The sequence below is a fragment of the Procambarus clarkii genome, chromosome 45, assembly GCF_040958095.1.
Source record: "Procambarus clarkii isolate CNS0578487 chromosome 45, FALCON_Pclarkii_2.0, whole genome shotgun sequence".
Classification (NCBI taxonomy): Eukaryota; Metazoa; Arthropoda; class Malacostraca; order Decapoda; family Cambaridae; genus Procambarus; species Procambarus clarkii.
The window spans coordinates 18,933,274-18,956,432 of NC_091194.1; the positions used below are offsets into that span (position 1 = coordinate 18,933,274).

The 23,159-nt window shown below is 48.2% G+C and overlaps 1 protein-coding gene across 7 annotated transcripts; it reads left to right on the plus strand.

Moving 5' to 3' along the window:
* Positions 1-272: 272 nt before the first annotated feature.
* Positions 273-21,657, plus strand: PolZ2 (DNA polymerase zeta subunit 2). 7 transcript variants are annotated; one of them, XR_011222130.1, is made up of 7 exons: positions 2,557-2,780; positions 3,766-3,918; positions 4,213-4,331; positions 5,241-5,419; positions 7,719-7,887; positions 20,729-21,026; positions 21,419-21,657. XR_011222130.1 is itself a non-coding variant. In XM_045760952.2 (6 exons), the coding sequence occupies exons 2-6, from the start codon at positions 3,906-3,908 to the stop codon at positions 20,870-20,872; spliced, it is 624 nt and encodes a 207-aa protein (XP_045616908.1). In that variant the 5' UTR covers positions 273-291; positions 3,766-3,905; the 3' UTR covers positions 20,873-21,657. The 7 variants fall into 7 exon arrangements, 6 of the variants coding, with proteins under 6 accessions (XP_045616908.1, XP_045616906.1, XP_045616904.1 ...); XM_045760952.2 differs by lacking the exon at positions 2,557-2,780 and adding an exon at positions 273-291 and having other exon boundaries at positions 20,729-21,657; XM_045760950.2 differs by having other exon boundaries at positions 2,543-2,694; positions 20,729-21,657.
* Positions 21,658-23,159: the final 1,502 nt, after the last annotated feature.

A 23,159-nucleotide genomic window follows, 5' to 3' on the forward strand; every position in this document is an offset into this window, starting at 1 on the left:
TACATTCTTGTATATGCATAAATAAAATAAAATAAAATAAAATAAATAAAATTTGTAAGAGCGTACAAAGAAAAAGTAGTCAATAAAAGAAAATTAAAAACAAACAAAATTTCTCTGAAAGAAAGACACACAAAAAGGGGAAATAATTATTTTGACAAGGAATATTTAATGTCACAGGAGAACTTAAAAAATAAAATAAACATGATAGTTGGTTCGTGGCTTCCTGTTGCTCAGATGTATGCTACTCTGGCAACCGGGATGACGCATCAGCTATCACGTTCAGCCGACCTGGTAAGTAGATTAATTATGGTTAGATTGAAGTCCTGCAGGTATAATGCCCACCTGAGGATCCATTTATTTCTCTCTTTCATCTGATGGATAAACACTAGTGGGTTATGGTCCATATACACTTCCACTATATTAGCCATGAGATATACTTCAAACTTTTGACAGGCTAACACTAGCACCAATGTTTCTTTTTCTAACACTGAATAATTGCACTGAGCCTTGTCAAATTTCATAGACTAATAGTTCACTGGATGGTCCACTTGATCATCCCCAGTTTGCAACAACACTGCACCAGCACCCTTGTGCGGCAGCACCACTACGCACGTGTGGCAACACCTCGCACGTGTGGCAACACCTCGCACGTGCGGCAACACCTCGCACGTGTGGCAACACCTCGCACGTGTGGCAACACCTCGCACGTGTGGCAACACCTCGCACGTGTGGCAACACCTCGCACGTGCGGCAACACCTCGCACGTGTGGCAACACCTCGCACGTGTGGCAACACCTCGCACGTGCGGCAACACCTCGCACGTGTGGCAACACCTCGCACGTGCGGCAACACCTCGCACGTGCGGCAACACCACTACACCTGGTGGAGTTGCCCGCGTTGTTGAGTAGATTAGATACACAGTGTTTAGTGGGTTTTCATATTTATTTAGTAGTCCTGGATACAGCAGTGTCGTGGACGTTGAGACGGAGCTTGGAGCAGAGCAGAGAGCTGAGTGTGGCCGGAGTCGCGGCCCTATGTGGGAGAGCGTTGTAGCTCGATGTGGTCCTAGTCTGCTGCCTGATCTGTGTCGAAGCTGTAGCGTCTTGTAGACGATTAGAACTGCATACGCCAAGTGCTACATTCTTGACTAGAAATTGTACTGTTTGCTATTCGATTGATTGATTGATTGATGAAGATTAAACCACCCAAAAGGTGGCACGGGCATGAATAGCCCGTAAGTGGTGGCCATTTTAAGCCATTACCAGTATCAAGAGCTGATACTGGAGATCTGTGGAGGTGCGAATGCACCCTGCATGACGGGAGATGTCTCCCTTATGAATGTGTTAAGATGAAGATGAAGCAACCCAAAAGGTGGCACGGGCATAAATAGCCCGTAAGTGGTGGCCATTTTAAGCCATTACCAGTATCAGGAGCTGATACTGGAGATCTGTGGAGGTGCGAATGCACCCTGCATGACGGGAGATGTCTCCCTTGTGAATGTGTTAAGATGAAGATGAAGCCACCCAAAAGGTGGCACAGGCATGAATAGCTCGTAAGTGGTGGCCCTTTTGAGCCATCACCAGTATCAATAGATGATACTGGAGATCTGTGGAGGTGCGACTGCACCCTGCGTGACGGGAGATGTCTCCCGGACCAAATGGTGACCAGATAGTAGTTTGCTATTCCTCATATCGCTTGCTTATATGGTGACACCTCAGCTCCCTCCAACAAGATGAGAAGAGTATTACCTGTAATTGGGGAAAGGATTGTAGCTTCTGTAATTAGTGCTTATTAGTTATGCTATTAAGATAATGAGATAATGGAGCGATTATAAGATTACCTCGCTACAAAGTAAATAGCCGACAGTACAATTTTCATAGTCAAGAATGCAGCAATCGGCGTATGCAGTTCTAATCGTCTACAAGACGCTACAGCTTCGACACAGAACAGGCAGCAGACTAGGACCACATCGAGCTACAATTCGCTCTCTCATATATAGAGCTCCGCGTCTCCGGCCACACTCAGCACGTCCACGACACTGCTGCATCCATGACTACTAAATAAATATGAAAACCCACTAAAAACTGTGTATCTAATCTATTCAATAACGTAACATAATCGTACGTTACACAGGTGTTTTCTCCCCTGATTCCATGTATCAAATCAAATCAAATCAAATGTTTATTTAGGTAAGGTACATACATACAAGAGATTTTACAAAGAGTGATGGATTTATAGATAGGGCTAGTACATACAATACCTAAAGCCACTATTACGCAAAGCGTTTCGGGCATGATAAACTTAAATGACTAAAGCTTAATACTAATTGAGCATAAAGAATAAAATGAGTTGAGAACAAAATCCATCCTGTGCCATCCATCCTGTGAGATGGGAATGTTAGATGAATTCACAGCTAGTCTTTGATCAACACTGTGTAATCTCTCATGTATAAGTGTAGCAGCACATTGCTGTGTGTACCTAGGCTTGTTAAAAAAAAAATACTGTGTAATTTTGAAGTCGCAAACCAAAGAAAATGTAGAGCTGGCACCGGGCCAGAAGCGACCCACCTGACGCCTTACCAACAACACTCTTCACCACCTGAACAAAAGATCGTGCTGCCACAGCAAATTAAACTTCGTAGCTTTTAACACAAGGAGGAATAACCAACAATTCCACCAGGAACAGGAAAAGAATGTAGGAGAGGAGGGAGAGAAGCCATTCAATGCATGTTTCGTAAGGAAGAGAAGTGTAGAAGCAGTGTATGTTGGAATTTGGGCAGAGTAGGTGGTAGCTATTTACCCTTTTTGTTTTTATTATTAACAAACATTGGTACAGAGCTGTATGCTGGTTCCCTAATAAATGTACAGAGCAGTGTGCTGCTTCCCTATTTTAGGTACATAGTGTTGTGCCTCCCTATTATAGGTTAGTAGTCATCTTGTCCCTGACAGTGAGAAATTATATCTCTTGATGTGCAGCTGATGTGGAAAATTATATACTTCGTAGAGACCATGTATCTAAAGTTTAGCACAACAGAATAACACAAACTAATGGTACTGTATATTCTATTCCTATGCCTTGTGCACTTGCTTGTAATAAAGTTTTTTTTTTTTTTTTTTTTTTTGTTAGATATATACAAGAGTTGTTACATTCTTGTACAGCCACTAGTACGCGTAGCATTTCGGGCAGGTCCCTGGAATACGATCCCCTGCCGCGAAGAATCGTTTTTTCATCCAAGTACACATTTTACTGTTGCGTTAAACAGAGGCTACAGTTAAGGAATTGCGCCCAGTAAATCCTCCCCGGCCAGGATACGAACCCATGACATAGCGCTCGCGGAACGCCAGGCGAGTGTCTTACCACTACACCACGGAGACTGTGACGGTTTCATTCACATTTCTCAATGGGGGGGGGGGGAAGATCTTGAGTGTGGTTCCTGGGCAGAGCAGAAATGGTTGGGCATGTTTCCTGTCACCTAATGCCTCTGTTCACCTAGCAGTAAATAAGTACCCAGGAGTTAGGCAACTGTTGTGGGGTTGTATCATGGAGAGGCTCAGTAGTTTAACTTGGGGGGGGGGGGGGTGCGGTAGAAAATTATTATATTTATTTATTTATTTATTTATATATATACAAGATGGTACATTGGGGGTTAACAGAGAATATAGAAATTAAGTTGAATTTACATTCTTGTAAAAACACTAGCACACATAGCATTTCGGGCAAAAAGCATATAAGCATTTTAGTAAAAAAACAATTATGGTGTTTCAGAGTAACTTGAAGTTTGTCTTATGAATGGACGAATAACTCGTGTCACGTGGTGCAAGTATAACAACTCGGACAATATAGAGCAATATGCAGGGAAAATGGATGATTTTGTGGTGTTACAGTAGAATATAAGGCAAGCAGACATGGACTTTTCTGGTAAGTAATTGTTGTTATTAGTTAAATTTGATAAAAACTTCTTCAAGTACTCTTATACATATTCAGTAGTTATAAATATATACATACTGTATATCTTACATAAGAATATCAATATTTCTGTATTGCATTCTGTAACCAATATTGAATTATGCAACCTTAGTGCTTTCTTTTGATATTTACTTAAAATCTGTAACTGGTTTTGAAAGGGTGATAAGTACATGGTGATAAATAGGCTAATACTTAAGATATTTAATGAAGTTTAAAAGAGTTATATCTGATCTAATACCGGTACAGTGTCAGCTGACATAGTTGTGGAGCTCCTTGAGGTTGCTATCAACCTAATACTCTACACCAGGGAAATTTATCCTCAATCTGTTTTTCAAAGAAGGAAGAAGTACAGCATCCCTGTACAGGTAAACAAAATTGTCTTTGCTATGTTCATACTCTTAGGTTAGATTTGATTGTTCTGGTTTTATTAAAATGATTATGCATTGAAATGTGTAACATTTGTCTGATTAATTGTACAGTATAACATTTGGTTGTGCCTTAATATAAGCTCTGCTGTCTCATAAGAATGGTAGTCACCTGCGCTCTAGTAATTCTAAGCCAAATTTGGTTAATTAACATTATATATCCTCACCTAATTTGATTTCATCTAATAGTGTGTAAGCCCAAAACTGAAGACATTTGTGGAATATGCAGCATGGTAGCCAAATGAGTTTTTATACTAATACCTCTGTAGCTGTATACTCCATTTATAATTTGTATATTGAAGATGTGTGACAGTATATACTTTTCTAAGCAGTTTAATGCCTTATCTTTCATGCTACATTGAATACCACTAGAGGCTTGAACAACTAACCAAGGTGTCGGGTAGCAGAAGAGATGTTGCTAGTTAGGAACCAAGAATGTGTATTTCCATCTTATTTGCCTTATACTTGTTAATATTTTGCAAACAATCAAGCTTATCGAGCAAGACTCTAAACACACAATTTTGTTAATGTTTGCCAGTAAAACATTGATACAATAGTAGTAATAACAGGAAATTCCATAAATGTGTTATTTATAAAATAAAATGGAAAATTTTAAAATTTTATTCAGTCTTTGTAAGTGAAATAAATTTTAATGTAAGCTTTATCTTTGCTCAGTTTTAAGTCTTCCTACTCATTAACTGGGCTTGTATTATGTGGGCACTATGTTGAAGGGGAAATTCCTAGGGATATTGTGGAAGGAGGGAGAGTAAAGCATCTATTTTATACCATATAATACTATACAGTACTGTGTTTATAAATACTGTAATACTGTATATTGGTTTTCTTCAGATGTGTACTCACCCAGGGCTGCGGTCATACATTAGCGAGTGTGTGGGCTCAATTCGTCCTGTTCTGGAGAAGGGTGAGGTAGAAAAAGTTGTTGTGGCAGTGCTATCAACAGAGGGAGTCCCTGTTGAGAAATTTGTGTTTGAAATTGTGCAGCAGCCAACTAAACCTCATGATATCAAGTATGTTTAAGTATTCATGTTTCGTTTAGACATTTTAAAATGTAAAATTTGGTTGTAATTAAATTTTGTGAGAATTTCTACATTGTTTTTCCTGCATTAAGTATATAACAAATTAGGCTTTGAATGAATATGGAAAGCTCTTCCTGAGCAAGATGCTCAGATGCTCCCTGGACCAAGATCCTTTGTGGTCCCATTAGACATGATCATACCAGCTTGGGTGACATTTTGTACCTGCTTAACTGGAATATTTTCAAATATCCTTGTCGGATCATACTGGTGATAGGGAGGTTCTAGAGAAAAGTTAAATCCAGTCAAGGGTGCTTTCAAGATGACCAGCCGAACACTTGAAACGTGAAATAAGAAAGACAAGTTACTTCTGTCTGTTGAGAAGCCAGAAGATATGAGTGCAAGGTAGCAATAAGACAGAGGGCATGATGAGCTCGAGCAAAGGACCAAATTGGGCCGAATCAAGATAGGGTCCTCTTTGAAACAGCATACTGCATTCTTTGCTAAGAAGCTAGAGTTAGGATGGAAATGCAGAAAGATGTTTCTATGGCTGAAAGTGATAATCCAAATTTGTAAGAATATGAAGCTCACTTACCCAGACATCTAGAGACTAGGGTGAGTAAGAACAATGTCTAGAAAGTAAGATTCTTAAAGAAAGGAACAACTGAATCTAATCCAAACATAAAAAGTTTAACACACTAAGGGAGAGATCAGGTAGGTTCTAACAGAAAATGTAAAAAAAATGTATTGTATGTGGAAAATGGCCAAACCAAGTTTAATGAAGAGATGACGGGAAATATCGAGGCTGAAGGTGGGTGAAGGGGGAAGGGTGAAGAGGCTCCGCGTGAGCCACCCAATAGGAAGCTCTTGTGTTAGATATATTCTTCATTTTCATAAAAAGCCAAGATTAGAGAGGATGTCAGTAGTAAAACAGAAATGGAACAAGACTAAGTGCAGTACACAGTTGGAGATCCCTCAAAGTCACCTTGCACTAGTGGTGAGAGGAGGCTCTTAAGACATTGGATGAAAATCTACCAGCAGCTTCCTGTAGAGATGACAGATCTCCCTCCAGAAACTCTGCATGTAATGATTGGTGGAAGGCCTTGAAGTGATCATATAAGAGTGAGGCCCAGAAGAGAAATAATGAATTGCACTCAAAGCCACAATAAGAGGAACTGAAAACCCTCTTCCCAATGAACAAAACCCGGTCCTCGACCAGGCCTCCTCTAGAGACCTAGAGGCCTTCCAGAGACTGAAACTCAAAAACCTCCAATCAGATGCAGCGAAAGGAAAACTTCCCACAGGAGATGAGGCACTTAAGCACTTGGTGTAAAATACCATAAACAAGCTAACTGTAGGAAGGGGAAAAAAGGCACAAACAAAATAAGACAATTTCAAGAACTTTCCCAGTGCACAGTACCTAGAGGCCAGATATACTGCAACAAAGAGAGACACACATACCCAACTGAAAGTGATCTGAGTCCAGAGTAGATTCCTGGACCCCAGTATGCAGCAGGAAACCCACATGGCATGTACTGAAGGAAGACAAGACAGAAGTATCAAAATATTGACCCCAAGAGGGACATAATGAACCAACTTTAGGCTGGAAGGACAAAACCTCTAGTGGAGAGAGGAGGAACTGAACTTGAAGCCAACAATGTTGTTTCATTGTCTTCAAAAGGCAAGACTCAAGTTTTCTAGGACCCGTAGCATGAGGAGATAGGGAATCCAAAGCCTAGGAACAGACACAGAAGCTAATTAAGTGACCCCTTTTCCCTAGTTGAGTGAACCATAAGGGTTAAACATCTTGTAAGTTTCATATCGAAAGGAGGCTGAAACAGTTGCTACCAAATGACAGTAAAGAACACCCGTCTGAAGAGTGACCTCTAACCCAACAGGGAAAATGTTGTGGGGGCAGTAAAAATTATCGTCGTCAGGGGCAAGGGATGTCTGTTGACAATATTCCAAGCAGTGCCAAGCCAATCCTCAGTGTTGGTTCATTGCAAATCAATGATGTGTGTCGGCATCAACTTGGGTGGACCTATGGTTCTGGCTAGGAGAGCAACCAAAGGACCCATTCTCAGTAAAAGACTACAATTTTATTTAAATTGTGTGTTTTTAGATATCTTAAATGCTTCAACATGTAATTTTATAATACTTGACAAGTTTGTTTTAGTTTAGCAAGTGATATGTTATAGGGGTTAGGTTGATTTATATTTCCTCTAGGTATGTGGTACCTGGTAACATTTACCCTAAATAGGAGATTTATTAAATGCTTTCACTAATCCTACAGGAAAGATCCACAGTTGTTGCGTATGGAAGAGGCCTTGAGAGCCTTTTGCCTCAAGTTGAGCATCAGTGACTCCCTCCTGCAGCCATTGCCCCCAGGCTGCTCCTTTGCCATTCATATCCACGTTCCTGAACATGTACCAGGCGCCATGAGTTCAGGGCCTGAGTATCAGGTGAGATAATGCCTTGTTGTTTTATTTGGTTGTGCTTTTAGAATGGGATCAGATTACAAACAATATGCATTCCAAAAAGGTGTTTGTAAAATTTCTTACAGGTGTAGATAGAGAAAATGTTCTCAGACCCCCAAAATCATCATATAAAACCAAAATGTTTTGATAATGATACTGTAATTCATTTTGTTGGGAACAGGCAGCCTGTGTATAATTACCTAAGTGTAGCTACAGGATGAAAGCTACTCTCGTGGTGTGCTGTCTTCCCAGTACTCTTTGTCGTATAACGCTTTGAAACTACTGATGGTTTTGGCCTCCACCACCGTCACACTTAGCTTGTTCCAACCGTCTATCACTCTGTTTGCAAAAGGAAACTTTCTAATATTTTTTCTGGGGGGAGCCCATTCGGCTCCCCCGGAGCTATCCAGGCTGATATGAATGTATTAGACACTGGCATCAGTCAAGCGAATGGAGTTTTTAGGCCTACCAAGGACCATGAGCCAGAACCCGGCCCCCTCAGAGAGGCACGAGGAGCAATGGCCTATAGAAACCCCCATATGAGTGGAAGCATTCTATTTCAGCCATCTATCGGGTCAGGTACCCAGGAAAAGTAGGGGCCCCAAAGTAAATCTTGTCTGGTTAAAATATTGCTACTGAAAGCCGAACTGTTGGACAGAACTCCCCCAAACGAAAAACGAGCAAATGAACATGATGTCACAACCGTCACCACCCCGCTGTCTGTACATCTCCCCAGACTCCCATGCCGGCTATCCACACCATCAGTTCTGTAGCTGATGTGAGACCTGGACGGTCGTGCAACTCTGGCTCTGCATCTTTTTCAGTGCTGTGCCTAGTGGTGTGGTCCTGTCCCAGTAGTGGTGTGCGAGCCAGGAGTATTTTCACCTGTACTCAGGCTGCATGCGCCTTAGGGTTACCTTCCCTAGGTGCCCTGTAAGTACTGCCCTTATGGCTTGGGGGTTATCTTTCACAAGTTACTTGGGGGCTACCTCCGCTGAAGTCTTTTGGTGCTTGGTGATTACCCGCTCTTGGGATCAGCTGGGGTGTTTCATGCACCACTGTTTGTCTCCGGTTAGGAGGTAGTTTCGTCACTGGTAGGGGGCGCAAGGTAGTATGTAGCTTGTTTTCACAATGATACAGCGGCCGGCTATGTTCCGCCTGTGTCGTTGTGCTATTGCAGGGTTTTTATTTTGTTTTTGTCTTTCCTGCCTGGTGGGGGGGTCTGTCCCTTGGTGTTGGTACCTATTATATTGGTGGTCCTCCACTAGGTGCCTGTGAGTGTACATGTCCTGGTGGTTCAGTTTTTAGCAGTTCGTTTGGTAGTTTGGGGCACTGGTTAACAGTATCTTGCCTGGGCTTCCTTTAGCAGAGTGTCTAAGGGCCCTGGATAACCCCACTGGGGCTCAATGGTCCGATGGATGCGTCCCCTGGGTCCCATCTCGCTTCGTGCGAGTTTGAGGGTTGCTCTGTCCCTTTGTCTCAGGGTGACAATCACCTGTTCTGCCTCTATCATGCTGCCTGTTTGGTCGGTGACTCCTTCGACCTGGAGTTCTGCAAGTGATGTTACTTGCATGTACTCCGTTTCATCTAGTCCTCTGATTTACGAATTTGATATGGCGTCAGCTTCTCCCCGGGTTCGGTTCCGAGTTCCCTTGGGTACTTCAGTTCCTTCTTTCCAGAGGTGTTTGATCTCCCGCATCCCATCTCATGAGGTGCGGGAGGCCATTGCGGCTTACCTCCTGCGCGACCCGCATTACACCTCGATAATGGTTCCTGCTTCTTTCGAGTTCGGTTCTTCTTTTCCTTACTGAGTGTGTTACGAGGTTCCAGAATTGTCCTGGTTGGCAGACAATCCTATCCTTTCATTGGGGGTGTGGCATGCGTTCTGTTGGTCCCGCACGCTTGAGTGGCGAGAAGCCTGTAAACCTGTACAGGCGAGAAGCCTGTAAACCTGTACAGTTGTACAGGTTTACCTGGGGAGCGAGTTTGAGCGCCTCAGTATGTGCTTGTTCACCCCTGCCCTTCCTCGGGATGTTGGGCTTGTACAGCTTCACTTGCAGGTTCCCTCCCTCTCAGATGCCAAGGCCAGTGGTGCCAATTTTGGAACCGGCGACGACTGGTCAGTGTGGTGATCGCTCTGCTCGTAAGTTGATTTTGCGTCAGGAGTGTCAGCCTTTTCGCAGTTCATCCCATTGACGGGGGGTTGGGGGGGGGGGCTCACACTTCTTGCCCATGCCTGGTCCCACAATTTGTGGGCGTTTCGGGTCATATCTGGTAGCCTGCGATGGAGTTTGGTCACTTTGACTTCGGGCCCCTCCCCTTTCGGGGAGTTTGGGGCTGGCAGGGGAGACCTGCCAGCCCCGGATGTCCACTCTGTCCCAGGTCCGGCTTCTCTTGGAGCCGGGCGCTTGGATGGTGTCCGTGGACCTCCGGGATGCATATTGGCATGTCTCGCTTAGTCCGGGGTTCAGGGACTACTGGCTCTGTTTTTGTTGTGGGGCGTTAGGCTTATCGCTTTTGTTGCCTTCCATTCGGCTTGAATCTGGCACCCTGCGTGTTCATACGCCTTCCCCGGGTTGTAGTGGCTCGTCTGTGTACTTTGGGTTCAGGTTCTGGCCTACCTCAACAACTTGCTGGTATGGGCTCCCAGCCAGTCCACTTGTCTGCTCGCCGGGGATTTGGTTCTTTTCCAGCTCGCCGGGTTCGGGTTCCTAGTGAACTGGTGAAAATCCCATCTGGTTCCTTCTCAGGTTCAGTCTTGACTGGGTCTTGTGGGGGACTCTTGGACCACTTCCTTGTCTCTCCCTCCATAGTCTCTGCTTTGGCTGCAGTCCTGCCCTTGCCTGTTTCTGGGGGGCTCCCGGGTCACCTGGTGGTTGCTCGAGGGTTTGTGCGGGAGCCTCAATTTTGCCGTAATGATCTGCCCACCAGGTCGAGTTTGGCTTCGTAGGCTGTTCTGGTTCTTTCGGGGACTTCCCTTCTGCCTCTCTCGCAATTGGGTCAGTTTCCGGGTGCCTTGCGTCGGCTGCTGCGTCGCTGGCTTCCTCTTCGGGGTTTTGGGGGTTTATTGCCTTGGGTCCTACCCGAGCCCTTGCTTGATGTGTCCACGGATGAGCAATCTCTTGGCTGGGGCTTTGTGACCAGTGCTTACCAGGCCGACCAAGGGTCCGTCCTTCCATCTGGCCCACAGCACGGTGCAAGAGTTTGCGGATCGACGATTCGGCTGCTCCCCTGTGGTTCATTGCCTGGTTTGTGGGGGTTCAATGCAGTCCTTGGCTCTTTGGGGCTGGTCGCTGAGGGTGACACGTCTGCTGAGTTCTCAGGGTATACCTCTCCTGGCTGTTCACATTCAGGGGTATTCAACATCCTGGCGGACAACCTGTCTCGGTTCATTCACCTGTCCACGGAATGGACGTTTGATGCCAACTCGTTCAGTTGGGTTTGCCGGATGAACGGGCTCCCGGAGGTGGACCTCTTCTGCGTCGGCTTGGTCGTGGCGTCTCCCGATATATGGGTGCCTTCCCCGACTGCGAGGCCGTTGAGGTTGATGCCTTTAGGCAGGACTGGTCAAGGTGGGGTTACCTATACCTCTTCCTCCCGGTTCTGCTGTTGCTCCAGGTTCTAGCTCCCTTGGAGTCTTACCAGGGCCGAGTTGTCCTTCTGACCCCTTGGTGGACGGCCCAGCCATGGTTTCAGGCGCTGCTTGTTTGGTGTCCGAACCCATGGGTCTTCCCACAGCTCCGCCGCTTTGTTCGTTTACAGCCGTCTCCTTTTCTGGCATAGATTGAGACTGCTGCTTTCCAGAGGGATCCCTTGGGTTGTTGATGCTTGGTTGGTTCGGCTGGAGGTGCATCGTGTGTTGTGTCCGGTTGTGGCTCTCCGCTGGTACCTGAGCGCCACGGCCTTGGTAGCCGGGGACATGCTTTGGGTTGATCTGGTTTCCCTTCTTCCCTGTTCCAGGGTTCGAGTCTCCCGGGTCGTCTGCTGGGTAAATTGATCCAGCCAGCCTGTGGTCTATCCTCGAGCTCATGACATTCGAAAGTTTGCTCTTTTTTCAATTGGGGAGCCGCCTCCCAGGTAAGTCCCTCTTGTTTTTGTCTTTTGGTAAGTAGCTCCGGGGAGCCGACGGGGCTTCCCCCTAAAAACAGCATTGAATGTAATGAAATGCCATTTTCTGGGTGAGACCCGGAGACTCCCGGCAACCCTCCCTCCCTCTGGTTGGCAGTTTTTCACGTTTTCTGGGGGGAGCCCCGTCGGCTCCCCGGAGCTATCCCAGGCTGATATGCTAATGTCAGACTTTGGCATCAGTCATGTGTATGGAGTTCTTAGGCCTACCGGGGACCACGGCCAGAACCGGGCCCCCTCAGAGAGGCAAGGGGAGCAATGGCCTATAGAAGCCCCCGTGTAGTTGGAAGCATTCTATGTCTGCCATCGACAGGAACAGGCACCCAGAAAGGTAAGCGCCCCAAAACAAACCCCTATTCTGGTTAAAATTGCTACCTAAAACCGAACTAGTGGATAGAACTCCCCAACCGAAAACAAGCAAACTAGTGTGACGTCACACACTGCCGCGCCGCTGTCTGCGCAGCTCCCCCCTCCCCGGGAGGGGGAAGGGGGAGCCCCAGACCCCCCGCGCCGGCTACCCACACCTCAGTTCTTGAGGCTGATGCTATAGGCGATGGTCGTGTGCTCTGGCTCCGGTGTCGCTACTGCACTGTGCTTTGAGTGTGGTGTTAGTTTTGTGGGTGCGAGAGCCAGGAGTTATCTTCAGTACTCGGGCTGCATGCGCCTAGGGCTGCCTTCCCTAGGTGCCCTGTAAGTACTGCCCTTGGGGCTTGGGGCCACCTTCCACAGGCTCCTCGGGGTCTGCCTCTGCTGGTCCGTTTTACCTTTCGGTTTTTCGGCCGCCTGTTGGGCTCTTGGGTGTTCTGTTCTCCCTTGTTACCGGCAGGTAAGAGGCAGTTTGCACTGGTAGGGGCGCAGGGTGCTGCTCAGCTTGTAATTCCCGACATCGCGGCCGGCTCTGTTCCTTGGGGTTCGCTGTCCTCTTGCGGGGTTTTGTTTTTCTTTTTGTTTTTGCCTGGTGGGGGGTTCTGTCATTTTATTCAGTTTGTTTTTGCCCTTCCACTGTTCTCCTCGGTGGCGCCCCCTGCTAGGTCCCCGTGAGTGTACACGTCCCTGGGGTTCAGCTTTAGAAGTTTGCTTGGTAGTTTTGGGCGCCGGTTTGCAGCACCCTGCCTGGGACTACCTGAGCGCGAGTCCTCTTAAAGTAAACGCTCAGGACCCTGGGAATCCCCTAGGGGGCGCGTGGGTCCGATGGATGTGACCCCGGAGTCCCCACTCGCTGTGTGCGAGTTTGAGGGTTGCTCGGTCCCCTTGTCTCAGGGTGACCCTCATTGTTTTTGCCTCTGCCACGCTGCCTGTTGGGTCGGTGATACTTTCGACCCTGAGTCCTGTGAGTGTTGCTGCTTGCTTGTGACTCAATTTACCCAATCCTCTGATGATTCTATTCGGGTACAGGCGGCACGTGCGTTGCAGTCTAGGTTTCGTCTGTTGCAACGCGCTCGGTTGGTTGCTTCCCCGGATGCCCCGGGGCTGCCCCGCTTTGCTTTTCGAGACCCGGACTTGGGGGTGGGGGTCGCTTCGATCCTGGTTCAGTCCGCACCTCCTCGTCCTTCCCCTTCTGTTCGTTCTGGTCCCCCGCCCCTGCTTCCGGCCCCGAAGCGTCTGAGGGTTTCGGGGTCGGAGCAGGGGTTACTTGATCTCGAGACTCGGGCAGCTTCGGGGGTTGCCCCTTCCGGGGGGGTGGCAGAGGCATTCGAGTCTTGTCTCCCGGCCGAAGCTTCAGGGTCTGACCAGTGGGCCCCCCTTCCTCCAGCTTTTCCGGCTGCTCCGTCCTTGTCTTGTGGGGTCGGGGCTTGGGGAGAGGACTCGGCCTCGGGTCTTGTGGTGACAGACCTCGAGGCTGGGGAGGGGCTGACTTGGGGGCCTTGGGCCCCGCTGGACCCCGCCTGGGTTTTTCTTCCCACTGAGCGGGGCTTATTGTTACAAGGAGTGGGGTTTTCTTTCCCCCCCTCTGCGTTCGAGTTGGATTTGGTGTCGGCCCCTCCCCGGGTACGGTTCCGTGTTCCCCCGGGTACGTCGGTTCCGTCCTTCCGGAGGTTTTCGGCTTATCGCATCCAACCTGGTGTGGTGCGAGCGGCCTTTGCAGCTTACCTCCTGCGTGACCCGGATTATGCCTCGGAAATGGATCCGTCCACGTTCAGGTTTGGGACTTCGGGTCCTTTCTGGCTCCGTTACGAGGTTCCGGAGTCGTCCTGGCTAGCAGACTGCCCCTTGTTTGGTCTGGATTCCTGGCATTCTTTCTGTCGTTCCCGCACGCTGGAGTGGCGGGAAGCTTCCACGGTGCTTCAGGTTTTCCTGGGGAGTGAACTTGAGTACCTGAATGAGTGCTTGTTTGCCCCTGCCCTTCCCCGCGATGTGGGCGTTATTCAGCTCCATGTGCAGGTTCCCTCCCTTTCGGCAGCGCTCGTGGCGGAGGACTTGCGCGCTCGGGGCCTTTTGTGTTCGGCCTTGCGGTTCTTTTCCCTCCTGGAGCTGTCTTCGGATTGGCTCGTGGAGGATGTGGGGACGCTTGGGTCAGTCCCGGGGTCCGGCACCTTGTCCTCGGCTGCGCATTCGTCGGCTGCCTTGTTGAAGCTGTTCACGCCGATTTTGCGGGATGCGGTTTCCCTGTTCTATGCTTCCCGTCTGGCGTGTCGGCAGGCGGTGCTGGGTTCCTCCGTGGAATCTGCTTGGGCTCTGGCTCTTAGGCGTTCTTCACCTTTTTGTCCTCTCCTGTTTGGGGAGTCGGCTGTGGCGCAGTTTATTCAGGCTGCGTCGGCGGCTTGTCGTCCGATGTCGGACTTGTTGGTTTTCCGGGGTCCCGGGGTGGGTCTTCCCGGAAAGGTCGTGCCAGGGCTCGGGGTTCCTCTCGTCGTGGTAGGCCTCTGGTGTCAGGTTTGGGGTTGGCTCCTCCTGCGGACCCTCCCTCGTCTGGTCGGCGCGGTGTTCGCGCTGTGCGGGGTTCTGGGTCTCGTAAGGGTCGCCGGCCCTTTCGCGGTTTGCCCCTTTGACGGGGCGATGGGGAAGCGGCTTGCGCTGTTCGCCCGCGCCTGGTCCCACGATTCGTGGGCCTTTCGGGTCGTGTCTCGCGGCCTGCGGTGGCGTTGGGTGGCCCCTCCCCCCTTTGGGGGGTCGGGGCTGGCAGGGCAGGCTTCTTCTCCTGCGCTCTGTCGAGTCGTCTTGGAGTGGGTACGCTTGGGCGTCGTCGAAACGACGTCGTCCCTCAGATGGGTTTCCCGTCTGTTTCCGGTTCCGAAACGGGACTGCGCGGACCTGCGGTTCATTCTGGACTTGTCCCGTCTGAACCCCTGGGTTCATTGCCCCTCCTTTCGGATGACTACGCTGTCTCAGGTTCGGCTCCTCTTGGAGCCGGGAGCTTGGATGGTGTCCCTGGACCTCCGGGACGCTTATTGGCATGTCCCGATTCATCCGTGGTTCAGGGACTGGCTCGGTTTTGTAGTGGGGCGTCTGAGTTACCGCTTTCGTTGTCTCCCGTTCGGGTTGAACCTGGCACCTCGCGTGTTCACACGCCTTACACGGGTTGTGGTGGCTCGTTTGCGTCTCCTAGGTGTTCGGGTGTTGGCCTACCTCGACGACTGGCTGGTTTGGGCTCCCAGCCAGTCAGCTTGCTTGCTAGCCAGGGATTTGGTTCTTTCCCAGCTCGCCGGGTTCGGGTTCTTGGTGAACTGGAGGAAGTCCCATCTGGTTCCCTCTCGGGTTCGGACTTGGCTGGGTCTCGTGTGGGACTCTCGAACCGCCTCCTTGTCTCTCCCTCCGGAGTCTCTCCTGCGGCTGCGGTCCCGCCTTCGTCTGTTTCTGGAGGGCCCTCGGGTCACCCGGCGGTTGCTCGAGGGGCTGTGCGGGAGCCTGACCTTCGCGATGGTGGTCTACCCGCCGGGTCGGGTTTGGCTTCGACGGCTGTTCTGGTTCCTTCGGGGTTCCCCCTTCCGCCTCTCTTGCGATCGCAGAGTTCGACCCCCGGGGGACTTGCGTCGGTTGCTGCGTCACCGGCTTCCTCTTCGGGTTTTTCGGGGTTCAGTGCCTTGGCGCCTACCCGAGCCCTCGCTCGATGTGTACACGGATGCGTCGTCTCTCGGCTGGGGTTTTGTGACCAGTGCTCACCAGGCCGGCCAGGGGCGTTGGGATCCGTCCTTCCGTCGAGCTCACAGTACGGTGCGGGAGTTCGCGGCAGCGTGGTTTGCTCTCGGGAGGATTCGGGTGGCCCGCGGATCGACGATTCGGCTCCATTCGGACTGCTCTCCGGTGGTTCATTGCCTGAACCGCGGGGGTTCGATGCGGTCCTTGTCTCTTTGGGGTTGGTCGCTTCGGGTGACTCGTCTGCTGAGTTCTCGGGGTTTGGCTCTCCTGGCGGTTCACGTACGGGGCGTGTCCAACGTCTTGGCCGACGCCCTGTCTCGCTTCGTTCCCCTCTCCACGGGGTGGACGGTCGACGACGAGTCCTTCCGTTGGCTTTGCTAGACGTTCGGGCGCCCCGAGGTGGACCTCTTCGCGTCGGCGTGGTCGCGGCGTCTTCCAGTTTATACGGCGCCCTTCCCCGATTGCGAGGCCGTCGGGGTCGATGCCTTTCGGCTCGACTGGTCGAGGTGGGGGTTCCTGTACCTCTTTTCCCCCGGTTCGGCTGTTGCTCTAGGTCCTGACTCGCTTAGAGACTTACCGGGGGAGAGTTGTCCTTCTGGCCCCTTGGTGGCCGGCCCAGCCTTGGTTTCAGGCGCTGGTTGCTCGGTGTCCGAACCCGAGGGTTTTCCCGCGGCTCCGCCTCTTTCAGCAGATCGGGCCGGTACGTCACGTAGCTGGTTCGATCTTCTCCTCGAGTCTTCGCGTATGGTTTTTTTTGACTCGAGTCTATCATCATCTCTATGGTGATCAGGTGGCCTCCTTGTTGGTGTCCCACCTGAGGGCTTCTTCTCGGCGGCAGTATGAAGTTTCCTGGCGGTCCTTCCGTTTCTTTTTGCGTCTTCGTCGTCTTAGCTCCTTGTCTGTTCGGGTGGTCTTGTCCTTCCTCTCGTGGTTGTTTCAGGACCGTCATCTTATGCCTAACACTGTCGCTTCGTATCGTGTGGCGCTGGCGGAGCCGCTTCAGCTTGCTTTCGGTATCGATGTTACGTCTGCGCCGTTTCGCAAGCTGTCTCGTGCATTGTTTCACCTCCGGCCTGCTCATGCGTCGCCTGAGCCGTCCTGGTCTTTGGACAGAGTGCTCGCTTTCCTTTCATCTCCTCGTTTCGTTGTGGCCCCTTCGGTCCAGGATTGTTTTTCCAAGGCACTTTTCTTGTTGGCTTTGGCCTCTGGGGGTCGGGTAGGGGAGCTTCATGCTCTCCTCCGGCGCAGGGGTTTCTGCTCTTTTGGTCGTGGTGATAGTTTTGTTCGTTTGCAGCCGTCTCCTTCTTTTCTGGCGAAGAATGAGACTGCTGCGTTCCGGAGGGGTCCATGGGTGGTTGATGCTTGGTTGGTCAGGCCGGGGGTGCATCATGTTTTGTGTCCGGTTGCAGCGCTTCGCCGTTATTTGCGCGCCACAGCTTCTGTGTCCGGGGACGCGCTGTGGGTTGATCCGGTTTCCCTTCTTCCCTGTTCGCGGGTTCGGGTCTCTCAGGTCGTCCGCAGGGTTATTAGGTCCAGCCAGCCTGCGGTCTATCCCCGTGCCCATGACGTTCGTAAGTTCGCGGCTCTTGCTGCCGTCTTTGGGAATATGTCTTGGTCTGATATTCGGGCGCGGGGATTTTGGCGGTCGAACAGGGTCCTGGCTGCTCGTTACCTTGTGAATGTCCCTGGGCCTCGTCGGGCCTGTGTTGCTTTGGGTCGGCGGTTGCAGCCAGTTGTCTCGGCTTCGAGTTGAGGGGTGAGCGACGACCGCCTCCCGGGTAAGTCCCTCTTTTTCTGTCTGTGGGTAGTTAGCTCCGGGGAGCCGACGGGGCTCCCCCCAGAAAACCAGCGTTGAATGTAATGAAACGCCATTTTCTGGGTGAGTCCCGGAGGCTCCCCGGCATCCCTCCCTCCCTCCGGTCGGCGGTTTTTCGCGTTTTTGACATCCAGCCTCAAGAACTGAGGTGTGGGTAGCCGGCGCGGGGGGTCTGGGGCTCCCCCTTCCCCCTCCCGGGGAGGGGGGAGCTGCGCAGACAGCGGCGCGGCAGTGTGTGACGTCACACTAGTTTGCTTGTTTTCGGTTGGGGAGTTCTATCCACTAGTTCGGTTTTAGGTAGCAATTTTAACCAGAATAGGGGTTTGTTTTGGGGCGCTTACCTTTCTGGGTGCCTGTTCCGGTCGATGGCAGACATAGAATGCTTCCAACTACACGGGGGCTTCTATAGGCCATTGCTCCCCTTGCCTCTCTGAGGGGGCCCGGTTCTGGCTGTGGTCCCCGGTAGGCCTAAGAACTCCATACACATGACTGATGCCAAAGTCTGACATTAGCATATCAGCCTGGGATAGCTCCGGGGAGCCTCCGGGACTCACCCAGAAAATGGCGTTTCATTACATTCAACGCTGGTTTTTTGAGATTGAGCCTCAGAACTGGGGTGTGGATAGCTGGCGCAGGGGTCTGGGGCTCCCCCTTCCCCCTCCCGGGGAGGGGGGGAAGCGACGTGGTGATGTCATACTCGTTTACTTGTTTTCATTTGGGGAGTTCTGTCCCCAAGTTTGGCTCTTAGTAGCAATATTTTAACCTGAATAGGGGTTTGTTTTTGAGCGGTTACCTTTCTGGGTGCCTGACCCAGTCGATGGCAGACATAGGATGCTTCCAACCACACGGGGGTTTCGATAGGCCATTGCTCCTCGTGCCTCTCTGAGGGGGGCCAGGTTCTGGCTCGTGGTCCCCGGTAGGCCTAGAACTCCATGCACATTGACTGATGAAGGGTCTGATGCAGGTGATGAGTCACAATAAGTCTCCGTGGTGTAGTGGTAAGACACTCTCCTGGTGTTCCACGAGCGCTTTGTCATGGGTTCGTATCCTGGCCGGGGAGGATTTACTGGGCGCAAATCCTTAACTGTAGCCTCTGTTTAACTCAACAGTAAAATGTGTACTTGGTTGTAAAAACGATTCTTCGCGGCGGGGATCGTATTCCAGGGACTTGCCCGAAACGCTACGTGTACTAGTGGATGTACAAGAATGTAACAACTCTTGTATATATCTCAAATAACATGGCTAAAGTATGTTGACCAGACCACACACTAGAAGGTGAAGGGACAACGACGTTTCAGTTCGTTTCGGTTCTTATTCCTACTACTATCCCCTCTACTACACCTTACCTTGCTCCTCACCTCTCTCTTGCCTATTTATTACCTGCATCTACTTCCTCATCACAATCGACTTGAGAATGGTCCAGGACGGACCGAAACGTCGTCGTCCCTTCACTTTCTAGTGTGTGGTCTGGTCAACAAGGGTCTGATATGAAGGGTCTAATACATTCATATCAGCCCGGATAGGTCCGGGAAGCCTCTGGGTCTCGTGCAGAAAATGGCATTTCATTACATTTAATGCTGTTTTTTTTATTTATATATTTATTTATTTTGAAGATTACTAAGTGTTATAAATAGTATTGTGGTGGGCTTGCTATGGGGGACTTGATATTATTAAGGGGTAAGGGTAGTTAGAAGACAGAGTATCAAATATGGGAGAGCTAAAAGGCCCGGCCCCCAAAATAAACTATGCACAGTAATAATACCTTGCTACTAGACCATATATGTTAGTCTAAGGGTTGATCAATGCACTCCCACACAGGAAGAAGGGATACTCCTATAATTCATGTACTTATTTATTAACCCCTTAACAACCTCCCCATATACACTCACACCAATAACAATAATAATAATAACTTTACCACCCTATCTTACGTTAAAAGCCTTGGTCCACAAAGACAGGATACAAGGTTTACACTGAGAACAAGCTAGGGTAAAGTACTACTGGATAAGCACTGAAGCTGGATGCAGCTTAGGGTAGTGAGACCACGTGGTACCCACAAAACACAACACTTAGGGTACCCAAAACACTGGCAAATACTACCCCCAGGTCTCACCAATATTTACTACCAGAGTAGGTACACTTAAAACGCCCCGTACTTAACTTAATGGTACAGGAACTTCAGGTAAGGGAAATAAGTAAGAGGAGAAGGGAGGAGAGTAGGGGTGCAGCCACAGAGTAGGTCTCGTCCCCACGAACGCCAGCCAGAGAAGAACGCTCCTAGCGACCAGCTAGGCCTCCCGCATGTCGTGGTGCCGGAAGGAGCCTAATTGATCGTGCAGCTAAGCACATTAAAGATCTTCCCCTATGCAACGTATTGTTACTTTACAAATGATTAGAAAGTATTAGTAAGCAAAGTTGGTGCCTATGTTATTATTTAATAATCAACCCCCAGCTCAGTCTTTAAATGCTCTTTGAGAAACAATAATAGTCTTACGTCTGGCAGGGAAGATACAGACAATGACGCATAGGGTTGCGTTCAGCTATACTATAGTTAAGTTTAATAACTCAATTTTGACCTCTGGTTTCCACTAAAGAACCCAGGGTCGTAACACTAAGTATTGTATTATAGGCCTATATTATATTGACTCGATATGTAGTTTGTTTGCTTGTGTATTGATAGCCCGGAGTTTGATTGCTACAAATCATAGCTAAATATTTATTTTTAATTATACAGTAATTACAAAATACAGTACTGTAATTAACTGTGTTTTTTTTTATAACTGAAGAAAATAATTGATGTCCCTACAGGAGTTTCCATGGGTTGAAGCTGAAAAGGAGCAGACCGAAGTTGACGACCCACACATTGTGCCTCTCAAGACACTGAGGACAGAAGTGTGTCGAATGCAGCTGTACGTTGAGGAGAGCAGCAAGAAACAAGGCTCGGATAAATGATGTAATAAGATAGTTGATGCATCGTAACATAATGTATACTCAACAAGGCTAGGATGACTATTATAAGGTGGAGTTGCATTTGAGAGACTTAGAGTTTACAATGACTACATTGTGTTGAGCAGTATGAAAAGTGTGCTTATAAAGTGCTGTATAGGTGAGATTTAGCTTAAAGCTTTTCAGCGTTCTTCCATTCATTTTTGTAATGAAATTAGATTTGATATTCCATTCACCTGGGCTCTAGGAGACTCGATCCGCGGATCCCACGTGTGTGAGGCCAAAGTTCTATTGACCGAGCTGTTGAGGAGTCATAATAAGGAAAGTTTCCAGAAGCAACATCCTGCTGCCAAACTGGAATTTATATGACGCAGACATAGATCACTAATTGCTCTGAGATTCAGTAGTAGTCAGGGGAAAGTCGAAGATTCCAGTTTGTCAGCACGATGTTGCTTTTGTAAACTTTCCTTATTAAGACTACTCAACAGCTCGGTCGATAGAGCTTCAGCCTCACACACGTGGGGTCGATGGATCGAGTCTCTTAGAGCCCAGGTGAATGGAATGTTTATTTCCACAGAAGTGTGGATGACAATTTTTAGATTTGATATACTGTATAGTATTTAGGGTCCTTTTATATAACGAATGGTGCTCATATAATTCAAGTCTTCCCATTTATATTGATAACATTGTTCAATGAAATTGAATTAGAGAACATTGTATTTATTTGTATATTTGTTTATTCAGTACCCCACCATGTGCTCCGAATTTCAGAGAAATAAATATTTATGTAATTTTCCATATCATTAACCTTAGTATATACTGTATTTGTCCTGGGAATCTGTTAGTCATCCTGTCCTAATCAATAGGTAAAAAAAGAGGGTTTATTTATGCTTCCGGACATCTCTTGGCTATCAAGGTAAGAAAGAAAAAAGGTACGTGAATGATGGGCTGAAATGTCACCCCTTTCATTTATTTGCTTGTATGGTTAGATTACCTGAATTTACCTGAGTACCACTATTTATCTAATGGCCTCAACAAAGACAGGAAGCCGGTGGCTTGTCAGAGGTCCCATCATTTGTCCTGATGATTTTATCAAGCTGCATTTTGAAATTCAGCAGTGTTTTGGCATTTACTGTATTTGGCATTTTATCTGTTTCAGCCACACTGTGACATTCACTGCCACTATTAACATTCTTGGCTGCTGAAATGTAGATTTTGTCCTTCAATGTCACGATTCTTCTGTAATCATTGTGAACCAATATTTTTGTACAGTAAGTAACAATTTAAATGCTCATTCAACATAAACAGAAAAAAGTCTTGAATGTTTAATCTTCCACGAGTCATTAAGTGTTTTATTCTTGTGGATGGGGAATGAAGAATATTTTCAAAGGTTAAATAAATCACAAATTCCTAACAACAATGTAGAGAAACTCAAAGTGCAGAACAAATGTTACTGAAGATAACATTACTCCTGTACAGGCTTTATCAGAACTGGATTTGATTAAGTCCTGACTGGCATAATGCTGTTATCAATGAAATTAATTTACTATTTGTATTAAAATTAACTTGGCATCATCACTATCAAAATGAACTTCATCATCAATAGCGAAATCGACTCTGTATAAGCACAATTAAAATCAATATCGAAATAAGCTGCATCATAATACAGTACTTGATAATCTATAGGGTCAGCCAGAAGAGCAATCACTCACAAAGGCAAAGAATCCTTAGTACAAGAAAGTTATGATCAATTTTGGACTGACAGCTGTACTGTATGTACGGTCAACACAAAGTACTGTATGTACAGTCAACACAAAGTACTATATGTACGGTCAACACAAAGTACTGTATGTACGGTCAACACAAAGTACTGTATGTACGGTCAACACAAAGTACTGTATGTACAGTCAACACAAAGTACTGTATGTACGGTCAACACAAAGTACTGTATGTACGGTCAACACAAAGTACTGTATGTACGGTCAACACAAAGTACTGTATGTACAGTCAACACAAAGTACTATATGTACGGTCAACACAAAGTACTGTATGTACGGTCAACACAAAGTACTGTATGTACGGTCAACACAAAGTACTGTATGTACAGTCAACACAAAGTACTGTATGTACGGTCAACACAAAGTACTGTATGTACGGTCAACACAAAGTACTGTATGTACGGTCAACACAAAGTACTGTATGTACGGTCAACACAAAGTACTGTATGTACGGTCAACACAAAGTACTGTATGTACGGTCAACACAAAGTACTGTATGTACGGTCAACACAAAG

Coding starts and splice junctions, on each gene's coding strand:
- PolZ2 (XM_045760952.2), top strand. Junction 5,420..7,718: donor ACTAAACCTCATGATATCAA/GTATGTTTAAGT, acceptor CTAATCCTACAG/GAAAGATCCACAGTTGTTGC. Junction 7,888..20,728: donor GTTCAGGGCCTGAGTATCAG/GTGAGATAATGC, acceptor ATGTCCCTACAG/GAGTTTCCATGGGTTGAAGC.